This window comes from Ahaetulla prasina, chromosome 4 (assembly GCF_028640845.1).
Source record: "Ahaetulla prasina isolate Xishuangbanna chromosome 4, ASM2864084v1, whole genome shotgun sequence".
NCBI lineage: Eukaryota > Metazoa > Chordata > Lepidosauria > Squamata > Colubridae > Ahaetulla > Ahaetulla prasina.
Genome location: NC_080542.1, coordinates 41,531,157 through 41,548,898, shown reverse-complemented (window position 1 = coordinate 41,548,898; position 17,742 = coordinate 41,531,157). Strand labels below are relative to the sequence as shown.

General features: G+C 40.1%; 1 protein-coding gene across 1 annotated transcript in view; it reads left to right on the top strand.

Annotated features, from left to right (window-relative positions):
• Window positions 1–17,623, top strand: part of FTSJ3 (FtsJ RNA 2'-O-methyltransferase 3) — a 34,819-nt gene extending 17,196 nt beyond the window's left edge. The window contains exons 7-22 of the mRNA XM_058183337.1: window positions 2,244–2,438; window positions 2,990–3,105; window positions 3,321–3,425; window positions 3,587–3,687; window positions 5,530–5,610; window positions 6,019–6,171; window positions 7,160–7,295; window positions 7,916–8,118; window positions 9,045–9,162; window positions 9,466–9,559; window positions 10,799–10,952; window positions 13,641–13,723; window positions 13,838–13,940; window positions 15,150–15,333; window positions 15,733–15,827; window positions 17,170–17,623. Of these exons, the coding sequence (XP_058039320.1) occupies window positions 2,244–2,438; window positions 2,990–3,105; window positions 3,321–3,425; window positions 3,587–3,687; window positions 5,530–5,610; window positions 6,019–6,171; window positions 7,160–7,295; window positions 7,916–8,118; window positions 9,045–9,162; window positions 9,466–9,559; window positions 10,799–10,952; window positions 13,641–13,723; window positions 13,838–13,940; window positions 15,150–15,333; window positions 15,733–15,827; window positions 17,170–17,365 (2,117 nt within the window). The 3' untranslated portion in view covers window positions 17,366–17,623. The remainder of the gene's footprint in view (window positions 1–2,243; window positions 2,439–2,989; window positions 3,106–3,320; window positions 3,426–3,586; window positions 3,688–5,529; window positions 5,611–6,018; window positions 6,172–7,159; window positions 7,296–7,915; window positions 8,119–9,044; window positions 9,163–9,465; window positions 9,560–10,798; window positions 10,953–13,640; window positions 13,724–13,837; window positions 13,941–15,149; window positions 15,334–15,732; window positions 15,828–17,169) is intronic.
• The last annotated feature ends 119 nt before the right edge of the window (window positions 17,624–17,742 follow it).

The window sequence follows — 17,742 nt, the reverse complement described above, 5'->3', positions numbered from 1 at the left end:
CACAGAACATTAAAAAGATATACTCAAAATTTAATAAAACTTTTTACTGCTTCATTAAGGGTATTCTTGTGAAGTTACCATTTTTTTAACGGTAAGTGCCTGGTGGTGAAAAATATAGTGACTGCTAGGACTGTTGGCGCCATTGCCTTGATTTGTGCGAAGGCCCCAGCAGTTTTACCCATTGAACGTTCAAGAGAAATGAGACTTAAAAAAGTAAATACATTTTAGTATTACAATGAAAATTGTTTTGATTTCATGGACCTCCTTATGTTTCCATAAAACTCCTGTTACATAAAGAAAGCTAATGAGGGTGTAATGGCTCAGAGGTTTAAAATGCTGAGATGGTCAGTTGAAAAATTAATAGCCCAGGTTTGAGACCTGAATAGTGTGCAGTGTTGTGAGCTCCCATTACTTCCCCCAACTCCTGCCAACCTAGCAGTTTGAGAGCATGCAAATTCAAGTAGATAAATAGCTACCACTTTGGTGGGAAGGTAACAGTTCTCAGGGTATAGTTATACTGACCATATGACTGTAGAAATGACTTTGGACAAAGCTGGTATCCTTGGCTAAGAAACAGAGATGAGCGCTGCTCCCTAGAGTTGGACATTACCAGACAGGAGAAATCATTACCTTTACCTAAACAAAGCTAATATGCATGTGAAATTACATGAGCAAGTATGCTAATAAAGCCAAGCAATTTGAGCTAAGCAACATATAGGCAGGCCAGTGATGGTTAATCTTTTTGGTGCTGAGTGCCCAAAGCACACACACATGGAAATGCACACATTTGCCCCAATCCCCAAAATGCAATGCGAGCGCCCCTGTACATACGCCCTGTCCCTGAGGATGTGCCCCATGTTTCCTGTGCATCCACTACCACCTTGCGCACATATGTTCTGCCCCTCTTCTGCTGAAGAGGCTGTAAAAAATGCTTTTAAAAAGTTCTGGCGATCCCAGCTGAATTGCTTTTAAAAGTAAAAAAAAAAAGTTGGCCATGCCCACCTAGTCACATTATCTCCCCCCCCCTGCCACCAAGCCACGCCCACAGAACTGGTAGTAACAAATTTTACATTTCACCCTTGGCCAAGATTGAATTTTTCAAAGTAATGATGAATTTTGGCTAAAAGGTTCTGGGTTCTTCTTTAAATGGAAATTTTTAGTTGAGGAACATCATTTAACAACCTTCATTTAATGGAATTTGCCTGAACATATAGGGATATTCCTGCACCAGAAGTGCCAGGCAGTAGCCCTGTGAGAAGTTCTCTCCCTCCCTACTGGGGTCAGATGCTAATCAACAATGTGGTCTGCATCCTTAAAAATTCTAGCAGTGGTTGCTAGTCAACTTTCTCCCTCTGTTGCCCTTCTTGATTGCCCCAGTAACTGCAAATAACATAAAGCCTGGCTGCTTAGAGGCTTGAAATAACTCCTTGCCATTTAACTGAATTTTGCTTTAATATGCAAATAATGCATTAAATTAATTTTGCTTCCCATTTCTAGTACAATAATTGAACCCTAAAATTTTAGCTATCTCCCTGGTTCTAATTCTGAAGAACAGAGATTGTTCTTCAGGGCTACTCTCTGAGGTAAAATCATCTTCCTTCCCTTGCCCCTAATCATGTAGAATGGGTTTGTGTCTTCTGTTATAAATGTCACTAAATAAGCATCTTGCCATTCTTATATCCTTTCCTGTATAATCCTGTATAATGGTAGATGAGTTGTACAGGTAGTCCTTGACTTACAACAGTTCATTTAGTGACCCTTTAAAGTTACAACAGCACTGAAAAAAGTGACTGATGACCATTTTTCACAGGACCGTTGCAGGATCCCCATGGCCACATTTGAATGCTTGATAAATGACACATTTATGATGGTTGCAGTGTCCCAGAGTCATGTGACCGATCCCCTTTTGCAACTTTCTGACAAGCAAAGTCAATGGAGAAAACAAGATTCACTTAACAACTGTGGTACTAATTTAAGAACTGCAGTGATTCACTTAACACATGTGGCAAGAAAAGTTGTAAAATGGGGCAAAACTCACTATAAATTTTTCACTTAGCAACATAAATTTTGGGCTCAATTGTGGTCATAAGTTGAGGACCACCTGTATTATCTTCATCTCAAGATTATGCAATTGGAATGAGTGTACAATGGATGGCAGTTTAAATTGCAAATTCAGAGGCTAGTCTTAACTTTTCCTTAGCTTTGTGCCTTTTCTCTCCTCTCTGTTCCATCTCTCCTGACAGCAAACCTTACACTGTCAGCCCTGAAACTGGCCTGTGATTTCTTGTCTAAGGGAGGCTGGTTCATCACCAAGGTCTTCCGTTCCCGGGATTACCAGCCTCTTCTATGGATCTTTCAGCAGCTCTTCCATAAAGTGCAAGCCACCAAGCCACAAGCCTCCCGTAATGAGTCAGCTGAGATCTTTGTGATCTGCCAGGGTGAGTGCTAGAATGGGGGGGAAAGGGAATGAATTGTCAACTGGGTGTGTGTGTAAATGAAATATGGTTGATTTGGGAAACCCAGCATAATACAGCATTGGAGTTTGCTTTGTTATCTGCATGTAGTGCTGCAGGATATATTTCCGTTGGTTTATTAAATGTATATGCCACCTAGCTTGCTATGCAAAGCAACTCTGGGCTGGATATACAAAAAGTTGTTGATGGACATAGGATCTTGTGCCATTGTTTGGCCAAAATATCTGCATCCTGAAGAAGGATGTGGCAAATTCATCATTTCTGATTATTCCTGTATGATAGAACTGTCCTATAAATCTGCTAATTTGTTCTCCAAATTCTCCAAAGCTTGGTTTGGAAGCACTTGATGTTACCTCTCTAAAACAAAGTAGATTTTGGCCAGGTCAGTACCTTATTGGGAAGCTGCCAAATGCATATTATTATCTTGAGCTTCAGGATGAAAAAAAAGAAGATCATTTTAATTAGTGACTTGCTTAGTTATAAATGTCTTTTTATTTACTCTCATCTCTTTGTAGGTTACTTGGCTCCAGATAAAATTGACAATAAATTCTTTGACCCCAAGTTTGCTTTCAAAGAAGTGGAGGTGCAGGCCAAGTCTGTGACTGAATTGGTGACCAAAAGGAAGCCAAAGGTCAGTATGGGAGACATTGCTGTTTCTCCAACAATAGCTATGAGCTGTAAATAGCTTCAGAAGAGTATTCATTTATTGGGCAGAAATAATGATTGAAAGGTGGGAAGGTTTGGTGTTTAGACTGTAGAGGATTAGGTGGAAGGAGATGGTTCTTACTTGAGACACATTTTACACACCCATGTTACTGTGTTTTACTTGTAATTTTTTTCAAATAGGCTGAAGGATATGAAGATGGAGCCACAGTTCTTTATAACCGCTGCAGCCTGACAGATTTTCTAAAAGCTTCCAACCCAGTGGACTTCTTAGCCAAGGCCAGTGAGGTAAGGATTGTGCATCAGAAGTGGAAACTTTTAGAGTGTGGGATAGGAGGGCTAGATTATCAGGATGTCATGGTGCTAGAAATCAGAGAATTCTGGTTAGGACAAAGCACCAGTGAGAGAGACCTTTCCATTATTTTTGTCCTCTCTGCCTTATCTCCTAGATTGTCTTTGACAATGAAGAGTTGGAACATCACAGTGCAACCAGTGAGGAAATGCGTCATTGTTGTCAAGACATCCGTGTTCTTGGACGTAAGGAACTCCGGTATGGGAATTGACTTATATTATAAGAAGGGGTTGTAAGACGCTAAGGAGAAATAAGGTCCATCCTAGTCTCCTAACTATAATCACCTGAATATCCCAGTAACTTCATGTCAGTCATCCCCAATCCATTAGCAACCAATTAAGTTTCCTGCTTCTGAGGTTTCTCACAGGAATGGTATGTGTAGACCAGGGGTCTGCAACCTTAAACACTCAAATAGCCATTTAGACCTGTTTCCAATGGAAAACAAAACACCAGGAGCCACAAAACCTGGGTGGGCGTGGCCACCTCAATGTCACTCACTCCCACCCAGTCATATGTCATTCTCCCCAGGCATGCCTTTCTTTTCTATGGAAACAGGTATCTCTCTGTCTGTCTCTCTCTTTCCCACTCTGTCCCTCTCTCTTTCTCCCTCTCTCTCTCTCATCTCTCCCTCCCTCTCCTCTCTCGCCTTCTCATTTCTCTTTCCCTCTCTATTTCCCTCTCATATCTCTTTCTCTAGCTCTCTAGCTATCTCTTTCTCCCTCCCTCTCATCTTTCTCTATCTCCCACCTCTCTCTTTCTCTGTCTCTTTCTATCTTTCTGTCTTTTTCTTTCTCTCTATCCCCCTCCCTCCCTCTCCCCCACACACCAGGGAATTTCCTGTAAGGAAATTCACCCATGTTCTTTCTCTGGAAAGATACAAAAATAAACCTTGCATTGCAAATGGAGTGACTGTCAGGCTGTTATATCCCAGCATCACAAGGTTGCTGCCTTACATTGTTGCAAGCACTTCGGAGAAACATCATCCCAAGCAGCAGCGCACACATACAGGCAGCACACATGCACATCCTGCAACTCAGTCCAAAGTGACTGGAAAATATAGTCCCTGGGCTTGGTAGTCAAAATACGGGACAACCCCTCCCCCAAAGTTGCCAAGAAGAAAGAACAGAAGCTTCTCTCTCTCTGGGAAAGGCCAGCATGCGCTTTGGAGCTCTTTGCTACCCCTTTTCTTTCTTCCTTTTGGAAATCTGGGCTGGCTGAAGAACAAGCACAAGGCTTCCCTCCTCCCCCTCCTTCTCCTTGTGCATATCCTCCCGGTCCCGCCACAGCCGGCCATAGGGTTGCAGGAGTGGGAGGAGGGAAGCATTGCACTCGTTCCTCAGCCAGCCTGGATTTTCAAAAGGAAGAAAGAAAAAGGGGTAGCAAAGAGGAGAGCATGTGGGCTTTCCCAGAGAGTGAGAAGAGACACAGAGAGAGACAGGAAGTGAGAGAGATATACATGCACACATACACACACACAGACATAGAGAGAGAGACACACACACACAAAGAGAGGGAGACCAGCTGACAGGTGAGTGTCTTTGGTGAGGGCCCTCTGGCTTTCTCTGAGCCTGACACCTGGAGTGGTGTGGGAGATTCGGCAGGGCCAGCCCCCTTTTCCCGCTGCCCTGAGCCTCTTAAAGCCACAGCTGTGTGCTGCGGGCCCGTCCCCCTTTCTGTCATCTCCCAGATCCCATTCTCACCCCGCCAGCCCTTTTGTTAGCGAGACTGGCATCAGTCGCGGCCAAGTCTCGGGGCAGAGAGCAGGTTGCGCATCTCCCCAAGTGACCAAGGGACTCCAACTACTAACAAGGGCCAGAAGAACCTCCAGCAAGAGTGAGGCACCGGAGAATTAGCACTGGCTGCTTCTCCACCCGCTGCCATCGCCCTTACCTTCTCAGGCCAGGCGAGGAGTGACTGGGAGGGGAAGGTGGGGGGCAGGGCCAGCCAGTGATGGGACATGGAGCCACAGCAGAGGGTCAAGAGAGCCACAGGTTGCCAACACCCGGTATAAACTCTCACTGTCTTCTTCTCCTTGCTTAGGGCCCTGCTGAATTGGAGAACAAAACTGAGGCGGTTTCTGGTGAAGAAGCTGAAAGAACAAGCTAAGGAAATAGATATCAAGTAAGTGAATTGGACCCAATTCCGGAAGTTTAGCTGGCAGTTTACTAGCTACAAAACAAGAGACTCATCTTGGTTTGGTGAGCCTTGTTGTCTGACTGCAACTATTCCACCAGCTTATGGCCAAAGGAGAGATAGGGGACAGAGCCATTTTATTCAATTTGCTAAGACATAGTTCTATTGGATTTCTCCCCCCCCCCTTAGTTTTCTGCTTGTTAGTTGTCTGGTTTTGACAGTAAATCTCAGTTAAATACTCAATAAAGTATTTTCAGGTTTTTTATTAATGAAAAAATTTTATTCATGTAATTCAATTTTTGGAGCTCCCCATCTCAGCCAAGTGATTCTGGGTGGCTTAAAGTTCAAAAGATGTTTCTCTCTTTTCTTTTCTTTTCTTTTTTGTGCCACTTCTAGTTTAAGTTCCGGTGAGGAAGAAGAAGGAGAGGAAGAAGTGCAACCTAAGCAGACAACTTCAGAAATTCAAAGGGGAGAAGAAGAAAAAGAGGCTGAAGAATTGGAATTACAGCTTGCTCAGCAAAAAGCTGAGGAGATAGCCGAACTAAAGCGGTGAGCTTGGAGAAAGCAAGAAATCCATTTGGGAATTATCCTTTCTCTGCCTACTAATAAATGGCTATAATAAGGAATCAGGCATTGTATAAAGACATCAGAGGAAGCTTAGGAAATATGTTAATTGCATATTTAAATTTGTTTAGTTACTGTAGTTTGACCCAGAACTCAGATCAGTTTTCTCAACTTAAGCATCTTTTTGTATCTTGGACTACAAATCTAGGCCATTTGGAGAAATGTTTGGGATTTCTGAGCTCTTCAAAATACTTGCCTCTTACAGCCCCATAGTGGAGATCTGAGTCTGGATCAATATGTTCATATAGCTATCTCAAGCAAGTATTATGGGGTGGAAATTGTGGGCATCATCATAGTTAGTTTGAGGACTAGAATCTTGAAAAGTCCCCCCCCCATTTTTTTTTTGTCCTATAATCCTTATCTTTAATATGGACATGTGAAAACACCCAAAATTATGGTGTGTGTGTGTTTTGAAGCATTTCCCTTCTCAAATCTAATTTTTCCAAGGGTTGACATATTGGAGAACAGTAGAAGTTCTGTAAAACAGATTCTGCTTAGAATGTGTGAAAAACATCTTAGAGTAGGAGTTCCCTAATTCAAAATGTATAGAATGCTGATTCACACTGTGCTCAAATCAAGATGAATCATATATGAAAAAGTTGGGATAAAAACTAATCATCATCATCTAGAGCAAGGGTGGTAGAATTCAAGATGAGGTTGATGGGGTCTCTGGTAGTTTACAATCTCCTTTTCTCACAGTATAGCAGTTACTCTGTTTTTATATTCTAATCACCCTTGTTTCTACTGGTTTGCCCTGAGCACCAATTTCCAAGCCTTGGGGTTTTTGTAATATTATTCCCCCCGCCCCCATCTTTTGTTTCTGGACACACTTCATTCTCAGACCAGGTTATAATGCAGAGTGGACTCATGTGAAGTACTTCAAGTTATTAAAATTTTTCTTCATCATCCCCAGGAAAAAACGTAAAATTCTGCGTGAGCGCAGGCGCCAACGAGAACGTGTTGAACTGAAGATGGATCTTCCTGGTGTTTCTGTTGCAGATGATGGGGATACCGGGATGTTCTCTCTCAAGGCAGTTGGCAAAAACCAGGTAATAGAGAAGATCTGAGAACCTGCCAATTGATTAGACGTGACACTGGATCACTCTGAATCAGGGTGAACCCAAAACTGTGTTTCACTCTTTTTTCCTTCACCACATATTGAGGCATACATAAACAGGTCTCTCAGCTTGTTATTCTCCACAGCCCTTAAAAGGCAAAGAACAGGCATTATGAAATTGCTGAAAATTGAACCTTGATCAATGTTTGGAGGTTTATATATCAAACACACATAGGCACCATTCAGTGAAAAAATAACCAACAAAGAATTGGGAATGATTGAATAATCTATATTAAATGACAAGACAGCACGCAAAGAATATGTTAGTGATGCTCTAGCTATTTGGACACAATATAGCCAACTTTTGCATAAGTGCGCTCTTTCCCCACCCCTCTCTCTCACACACACACCTTTCCTGCCCCATTAGCAGTCTCATGAAAGAAGGATGAAAGCAGTGTAAAATAGCCCCCAATTCCCAGACTCCACATGTGATCCAGAAATATACCATGATTAATCATATCAGAGCCACAGGAGGTCTAAAAGATTAATTAATCTAAAGGATGAATCTGTGTGATCATACTTGCCATCACTGCCCCACTTGTTTGCTTCCAGCTACTGCATGAGTTGGTCCAAGGTGACATGGCAGCTGCAGATGCTTTTGTGGCATCATCCACCAATGCTGACAATGACTTCTCTCTCTCGGAAGAAGGAGGCTCTGATGATGATGTCTCCTTGGCCAGTGATTTGGATGATGAGGAGATGGCAGAGGTTGAGGAGCGGGCCAAGCAATTGAAGCAGGACTGTGTCTCAGAAAAGTAAGTGAAGGTGCCAGAGAATTGATTCTACTGGGGTGATTGCTCTGTGGGGAAATTGGCTTTATGCAAGTGGTCTTTTTTTAAAAATGATGTTAACACTTTTTCAATTTGGAAGAATCGGAAGTCAATTATAGTTGGGTAGGGAGAGAAAGAAAGCTGCATTTGGGGAAACAATTGTGGATCACTATGTGCTTTCACACATAATGATTCATAAGAACACTCTCAACCCATTTCCTCAAAATTGCCAGGATGTCCATTTGACTTAATTATGCTTAATTTGTTGCTTTTGCCATTCCAAGCTCTTTTCACAATTATCATCTCTTATTTTCCCCTTCTACTGGTTGCACACTTTTAGCAGTAATAGTATTTTCTTTGTTTTGCAAGTTCACTGTGTGCTTCTGTACCAGAGACAAATTCTAACCACACTTTGGCCAAATGAAGTATTCTATTGTATTCTATTGTATTCTATCGTTATCATAATTAATTAATTAATACTAGTAGCAAAATACTAATAGCGATGGTGTTATTTAAAAAGCATACTCTTATCCTAGTATATCTACACTTTCCTTTTTTCTACCCTCACCCCAAGACTATAGTAATTATGGAATTTTCAGGTGAAGAATATAATCTCAATGTTGATGGGGTTAATTCACAGTATCTCTCCAAAATATCAAGCATGAATCTCTTCTATTTCTACTTGGAGATAATGGGGATTGAAACAGGAACTTGTTGTACACAGGTTAGATGAGCATAAGAAAACCACAGAGCAATCCAGCTGTTCCTCAATGGGTGACTAAGGTGGGATTTCAATGATTAAGAGCAGTTCATGAATTTTCCTGGCAATGGTTTAAGTGTGCCTTCATTACCAGATTGATTAGGTAGGAATGTGTCAATGCTTTCCTGCAGCATTGTTTTATCTGTTTCAGAATTGCCTCTGAAGATGAAATGGAGGAAGACAATGCTGAAGGAGGAAACCCTCTGTTAGTGCCACTGGAAGACAAAGAAGAGCGTGAGCAGCATCGGATGAGCTTATGGTTTGGCAAAGTGAGTAACTTTGCCCAAGAGTCCAATGCATGGTCATTGCTAAGAATTCTGGAAGCAGAAAGTCACCTAAGTAAAGAGCACTCAAGTTGGGAAAAGCTGCCACAGAAATATTTGCCTTCCATTCCCTATGTGGTAGGGAATGTGGTACTTCCTTCACCCAGTAGTCTGAAATTCCTTTCTTTTGGCATTACCTGAGACTCTTAAAAAAAAAAAAACTACTGAAGTAACAGAGGTTCATAAAGTGACATTTTGAGTAGCATTTCCACAAATGATCTAAGTTAATTTTGTGTTTCCTTCATTCAGGAGGCTTTTGCTGGAATTGATGATAATGCTGATGAAGCACTAGAGATCGGGCAGGCACAAGTCCTATCCCAGAACCAGGCAGAACACCCACCAGGTAAACAATATTTGACTCCATGGGATTAAGTTGGATGATAAATGAAAATATGGCATCGGCGTGCAGTGGAAATCTATCCAGTGCTTCTTTGAAGTAACTTGAATGGAACCCAAGCCTTTGGGTCTATCTTTAAAAACCACTTGTCCCATATCTATCTTCCCTGGTAATAAACATAACTATATAATTTCATTGCATATGAATTGGCTACAATTCAAAGTAATCCCCAAAGTCAAATTGAAATTAGGTTAGAAAATTTGAACTGCAAAATGAATGTGTCCTGGAGTGGCTAAATGTTAAGAGAAAAAGAATTTAAGACTGCTTCTTCATTTGTTTTTGTATGTGGATTTTACAGATGTTATTGCTTCATATGCCTTCAAGGCTCTCTATGCGTTGCTTCCTAACATGCTTTGCACATCATTAGCATTAAATTCCAGGTCACTTAAACATGTTGGAAAGATGGTCACTGCCTACATTTTTAAAGAAAAAAGGACTGAAACAATTTAGCCACTCAATGAATTTTGCCTTGACTTTACAACACAAGGACTATTTATTTAAATTGCTACTTTTAGAGAAATCAGAAAATGATAAGCTATTCTTCAGCCTGGTGCCCCCCCCATCATGTTGGATTTTGCACATATTAGACCGTGTCCTATATTATTTGGGCATGATGAGAGAGTTTATTTTGTTTATTGCAAATCCTGCTCTGTTTTTCATTCAGAATAATCCCAGAAACAGGGCATTGTTAAATCAAACCAGCAAAGCCACACAAAATGTTAAAATCCTAATTCAACCAGAAAAATCCAAGCTCAGCTCAACAGGTTTTCTTAGTTATGGCACCAACTTTAATGGAAAACAAAATTCTATAATCAGGGTGTTTATTTTAGGACAAATTGGGAGAGCATCATAGTGTGGAAGGATGTAAAGGTATATCTTTATTTGCCCAGAATAGTGTGCAATCTTAGGGATTGCTTTTGAGACTGTAGTGAGGACCTTGTTCAAGTACATTATTTTCTAATTCAAAAAGTAGTGACTCAGACAACCGGGTTTTTTTCTTTATTGCCCTATTACCACCTTCCCCTTTAAATGTCATTAGCATTTCATGCCTTATGTCCCAGAATTTTGATGCTGTATCTTTTTACCTCTCCTTCACAAACCTAAGTATCAAGGAATCTGGGGTAATGAGAGGAAAGTAAGGAGGGAAGATTTTTCGCTAATTGAAATGTTTTAAATAATTTTAAGTCTCGAAGAACAACAAGAAGCAAAAGAAGCTGCTACAACAGGAAACCGTGCCTGAATCTGTGAACAGGGAAAGTCTTGAACCTGAAGGAACAAAAGATTCATCTGAAGGGGAGTCCTCTGAGGGAGAGGAGGGCAACAGTAGCGATGAAGACAGGTAAGATCATGAGGGACTGGATGCATATGTTGCACTAAGTGGTGATATGTTTACTATTATGATGATTGATTGCATAGTAAGCCTGATATTTAAATTGGATTTTGCATTTTTACCCATCTCTCAAGTTCTTCCCAATAATAATAATAATTATTAATAATAATGCAAAATCCAGTCTAACCATCTGGCTGACTGTGCGATGAACTATAATAAGATAGAAAGAAAAAGTAATATCAATAGTAATAGTGCCTTGGGTGCATTCCCAAAACAACTGGAGCACTACCTGAATGCCATTGGCATTGACAAATTCACCATCAGTCAATTGCAAAAGGCAGCTTTACTTGAAATAGCTTACATCCTGTTGTCAGAATTCCAAATAACACCCTAAACAAAAGAAAACTCCAAGGCTTGAATTTCCTCAAAGTTACTTTTTATTAGAGATGTCATATTGACACATCTGGGAAAACCCAAATCTGAAAGCTTCCAGGTTTTCCCTACCCAAGTTTTTTTTTTTTATTTGCATTTATATCCCGCCCTTCTCCGAAGACTCAGGGCACTATGTCAAGCAATAGTCTTCATCCATTTGTATATTATATACAAAGTCAACTTATTGCCCCCAACAATCTGGGTCCTCATTTTACTTACCTTATAAAGGATGGAAGGCTGAGTCAACCTTGGGCCTGGTGGGACTTGAACCTGCAGTAATTGCAAGCAGCTGCTATTAATAACAGACTGTCTTAGCAGTCTGAGCCACCAGAGGCTCAGTGAAAGTTCAAGTCCCTGCCCAGCACCCTCATGTCCATCACATGGTCCAATCACCCACTGTCCAAACTGAAGACACCTCCCAGTCATTCGACTCCAGGTGCCAAGGCACTGTGTCTTTGATTCTCTGAGAAAGGAATGTTATTTTGACTACATGTCATCTACACTCTATTCAATTCCCCCTCCCATTTTCGAACAGAGGAAGATGTGGCAGGCCTGAAGGTCCAAACATAAAAGCTGGCTTCCAGGTCTGATACCTGTAATGATATTTATAATATCATCGCACAGCAACATCTGCCTATCCCAGGTCCTTGGGAAGGATTTGGTAGATAAAAATGCCAAATCCAGTCTAAACATCTGGCCAACTGTGTAACAAATCATAATTAATATATATATTGTTATTGTTATTTTGGTTAATTATTTTGGTTTAGTATACTAATTAGGTTTAAAGCTTAGTCAATGGCATGAACTCCTCCAGGTATACTGTAAATAATTCAGTAAATTATGGCTAAAGCCATTGCTCAATAGAGTATATAACCCCAGGCTTGTTATGTTCATTTCCTGAGCTTTCTGTTGCATTTGATGGGAAGGATTAGTACTGCATTTTGGTATTAGTACTGCAAATTGTTTCAGTGTTCTGTTAATTTTGAGCACAGAGATGGGCAGGGTTCAGCCATATCTGAGCCAATATGGCGCATAATACCCACAGTTACAGAGGCTTCCCATTCTTGCTTTAACTCAGGAAGGAGTGCCTTTTCTTCCTGTGCTGCAGTCCTAAACATTTCCCCTGTCCACCTCTATTCTCACAAATGCAATCCATAAGAAAGCTGTCACAACAAGAATGTAAGCAGCAGGTCTTTTTGTCTCAAACATGGAGTATGGGCAGTGGTGGATTTCACTTACCTTTGCTACCAGTTCACTCGTGCATGCACGCTCGCTTTGCTTATGCATGCACCACTTCTGCACATATGCAGAGCGTGTTTGATGAGGTCCGGGTGGGTGGGCAGAGCCTCCCGCTGCTGCTGCTACCATTTCACCCGAACTGGGGCGAACCGGTAGCAACCCATCACTGAGTATGGGGGAAATTCATCCCTTGTCACACAATTACAGTTCTAATCCTGATTTTATCTCCTATCTTCCCAATCTTTCTTCATTTTTGGAAGGAAGAAACCAGTACCTAATTTGATATTGGGTAACATTTCCTCCAAACATAGGAACCCATCCATTCTGAGCTTAATCAAGGATGATCACTAAATTTGGCTTTAAAAAAAAGTACTTTATTTATGATGTTTTGCTGATAAAATAGATGCTTGATTTTTCTGCATTACGAAATATTTCTCAAGTTTTAAAGAAAGTTATGGCATTTGTCATTGATGGCATTCTGACATTGGTTTTATTGAATGTCCCAATTGTATCTAATATATTGCAACTTTATTATTCAGTTAAATTAGTTTCTTTAAACAAATGGTTTGCCATTTAAACATGAAAATATGCTTGATCTGAAGAGAGAAAAAAGTTATCCAATTTGCTTTGGTTTTAGGGACAAATGAATTTATATAAGGAAATGTTAATATTAATCTCTTAAAGCTTCTTTTAGCATTTGACATAAATCTGGCCCTAGCTTTCCTTGATGGCTTCATTTCAATATACTACTAAATTAATTTAGTAGAAATTTAAACCAGTCATCATAGGATTTTTCATGTTGGCATCAAATTAACTTGCCAGCAATTCATTTTTAAAATACTAGCTACATGGATGATAATGAATTCAAATTTTAATATCCATATTTTCAGATTTGGATCCAAATTCCAATTTTTATGACACAGTAATATTTGAGGGGTGGATAGTGTATCTGAAGTAGCTTTCCTCATTTCAGTTAATGCAAGAGGAGATGGTCCCTCACATCCAACCTGTGTTTCTGTATTTCAGGGAACTGTCAGCTTCACAGGCAGGAATAAAGCGTCTTCGGGACAACCAAAGTGGTATTGAGGTGGTCCCCATTATAGATCCAGGTAAGGAGAAAAAGAGAAATGGAGAACAATTGCATCTCATCGGTTTAGGATTTTCCAAGAATAGAACTGGGATGCTGGCCCAGAATATTGACTGAAACCTTTGTCTCCCTCCAGTGAAGCGAGCTCGGGTTCTGAACCCTGAAGGACTGGCATTAGGAGCAGTCATTGCCACTTCCCGCAAGGCCAAGAGAGACTTGATTGATGAATCTTTCAACAGGTGATTTGAAAGTACAGGAGCATTAGCAAATACAGCTGGAAAAAGGACTTTTGAATAGAGGAACATGATAGGCTGAGGATGACTGATGAGTTCAAGAAAAAATTTGCTTTATCCAGTTAGACCTATGTAACAAAAACCAAACAATTTATGGGAGTTTCAGGCAGAGTGAAATCAGCAAAATGAAAACTGATGATGTTCCCTAAATTTGGAAATACTTTGTGTTGACCCCCGAAAAACATATTCAAATATTCCTCCTGTATACCTGAAAACCCTTGAAACATTTTCCTGTGGTTCAAAAGGAATGTTTGACAGGTTCAGTTCTCTCCACCATTCGATGGAGAAGATTATTCAGTTCGGTTTTTACATAAAGTCTAAACTTGGGTTAACGAAATCCAATTGTTTTATTTATATAACATGCTGTGCCCAAACTAACCTTATAAAATGTCTTAAACAGATGGCCACTATAGGTAGGATGCCAAGACAGTCACTAGGTTGACCACTAGTCCCATTTTAGCTATGCCCAGCATATTGTATAGTCACAACCAATCTGCAGCAGGGGATGATAAAAAGGAACAGCAGAAATTAGGGATCCAAAGAATCAAATGGCCCTGTATAAGTTGAGGATTGAATTGTATATCACCCTGATTGAAATATTGGATATTGCAGCTTTCATAAAAGTTACTAGTGTGAGGCATAACAGAAACGTTTTTAGATATTTGGGAATTTTGTACAGAAATGCAGCATATACATTTTGTAAGTGCAGTCAGGGTTAAAATAAGGGAAAGAACGTGCCATTCATGTTGTGGCAGAAATGCACATAAATTAGTGCATTTCCTAAAATAGAATTAATACAATTACAACACACACACACACACAAATACAAATTATATAAAGAGAAAACATCAGCCTTTCTAAAATAAAAAAAAAGCATGAAAAAGGAAAATCTGGTCAGTCAACTTAGCGATTGTGGTTCCATCACTGTAACATCCATGCCTGTTTGCGCTGTGGCCCTTTCCCTCACCGCAGTCAGAAAACAAGCATGAATTTATCCAATTCCAAAAATTAAACTTCCTTTCTTCATTTGTACAAAAGTAAAATTTATATCCATTTTTTTTAATTATTATAATTGAGAGAAAAACTTCGGCTACCTCATATTTGGGGAGGGCTCCTGTGACTGGTCCCCTTATATCATTCTTTTCCTGTTCCCAGGTATACTTTCAACGAGGAAGAAGGGGAATTACCTGATTGGTTTGCGCAGGAAGAGCTCCAGCACCGGCGCAAACCACTGCCTCTGGATCATCAGACTGTGGAGGAGTACCGCCAGCGTTGGCGTGAAATTAATGCTCGGCCCATCAAGAAAGTAGCAGAAGCTAAGGCCCGCAAAAAACGACGAGTAAGCAAGGCCATGCTCCTTTATAACCAAGCAGACCTTATGTAGTCTGGTTGACTTACAACCAACCAGACTGTTGATTGGTTCACACAATACTAAATTAGAATTTTAGCCTTAGTTATTGACCACATTGCATTCATCATAATGTCTACATTTACAGAAGCAACTCTACCACTTTATTGCTTGGCATTATGTATATATACCGGTGTTTGTTATTCATTTCATTTGTAAGATATTGTGGCGCTATGAGGAAAAAATTTCTTGCTTCTCCGCTGTATGGTTTATTTATTTTTGAACTTTCAAAGGATAGAGCCAGGTACAGACTCATACATATCCCCACACATAGATATCTCCATGCTTTGGGGTTCTTTCCTGTGATGACTGCTCTCTCCTTTTCCTCAGATGTTGAAGAAACTGGAGCAGATGAAGAAAAAAGCCGAATCTGTGGTGAATACTGTAGACATCTCAGAGCGTGAAAAGACTGCCCAGTTGCGCAGGTGGGTTTTCACCTTTCTCAATAAGGTTCCTCTCCCCTCCCCCCCACCTGAACTCAAAGATTAGAGGCAGTATCTATTCTCCTGAGTTTAAGGTTTTTGTTATCAGATACTAAGCTCCCTGAATTGCATATTAGAGTTTGTTTGTTTATTAAATTTATATGTTGCCCATCTCACTTGGCAAAGTGACTCTGGATGGCTTTCCTCCTCTTTTCCTCTTCTTTAGGAAAAGTAAACATAAAATTCACTAGATTTCAGGGGCCACAGAAGACGCTTTCTTTACTTTTTTTAAAGTTTTATATTTCATTGAAAAAGGGAAAGAATGTCTAGTTGATCAGTACTAGAGAAATCTTTTTGTAGGTCAGTTTAAAAGCCCCTAAAATGATGTTGCAGGTTTCTGAGTGCTGGAAGTTTCTGTTCATAATCTTGATGGAATGTATAAGTCAAGATGATAAACAAAGCAAAATTACAGGAGGAAAGCATAATACTGCATTTAGTTTTAGATGGAATGTGGGAGTAGGTTCTCAAGGCTCAAGTTAGGCTTTAAGTTGAGATAGTTACAGGTTTGTTCAGGACAAACCTGTAACTCAGTCTTTCTTATAAAAAGAAAACTCCAGACATGAAAGGGCACTGTTTCTATTCTTAAGTAGAACTCACAGGTTTTTTAACAAACTTTAATTTGAGTTACTTGGCTGAACAGTAATTTGGGCTTCTTCTATCCTAGTTCAACATTGTAACAGCTATACTACATTGACCTCTAAATCCTTTTGGTGAGGTTTCCCCACAAATTAGAATCTGGTCAGATTTAGGCTTGATAGGTTTCAGAAGAAACAAAATAAAATAAGAAATAACACTTTAAACAACTTCCTGGATTTTTAATAAGTTTGCCAACTACCTTTTGTGAAATAAATTATCACCTGGTTTCCAGTTTTGGACAAAGAGAGACATTTTAACCGGGACGGGCAACCTTTCAAGGGCTGCAACTCAGTCTCCTTATTTGAGCTAATCTCCAGAAGTAGCAACAACACAAAAGTATTTATGTTTGTTTCCTGTGGGTTGAAAGTTTAAAAAGAGGGCAGTTTGAGACATAGAGAGTTCTTACTCCCATGACTGACCTTATTTAAAGCAGGATTAATAATGCTTCTGAAATTCGGCCTTTTTGTCACCTAATTATATAGTACTCAATTTAGGGAGGCATATAGATGAACTGGTAAAGTAACAAAAGATAATGAGAGGAAAGTGGCTTGGATTGAGGGCACTAAAATCTGGGGAAACAGTTCTTCAATTTGACAGGAGATTCTGAAAGGAAGATTTCACCCAATCTTTTTTTTCTCTCCTCTAACAGTATCTACAAGAAAGCAGGTTTAGGGAAAGAAAAAAGGCAGGTGACTTATGTCGTGGCCAAGAAGGGTGCAGGGCGGAAGGTTCGACGCCCTGCTGGAGTCAAGGGCCATTTCAAAGTGGTGGACAGACGTCTCAAGAAGGACATGAAAGCACAAAAACACAAGGAGCAGAAACCAAGACGCAAGAAGCAAAAGTAAAATTGTCATAACTTAATTATTTTGTGACTACGGTGGACTCTTTTGACTCCTTGAATACATTTGAGACATTTAACCACATAATCATATGCTCATTCTCAGTGGGCTAGTCCTTATCCTATAAACTGCTTTTGTGCCGTTCAGCCACTGATAACGTAAGTTGCATAAAGGTGGGGCACATGAAACTTATGCCCTTCAGGGCTATCTCTTTCAAGATTTTGTAATTGTGTTTTATTAAACACTCTTTTTTCCTGCAAAAAATTGTTTCAGACTGTTTTAATTTTTCTTACCAAGAAAAAAAATAGAATTTGCTATAACTGAAGGTCTCCCAGAAATGTTTGAAATAGTCAAGAGATGTCCAGGTTCAAGAGGAGGCTGGT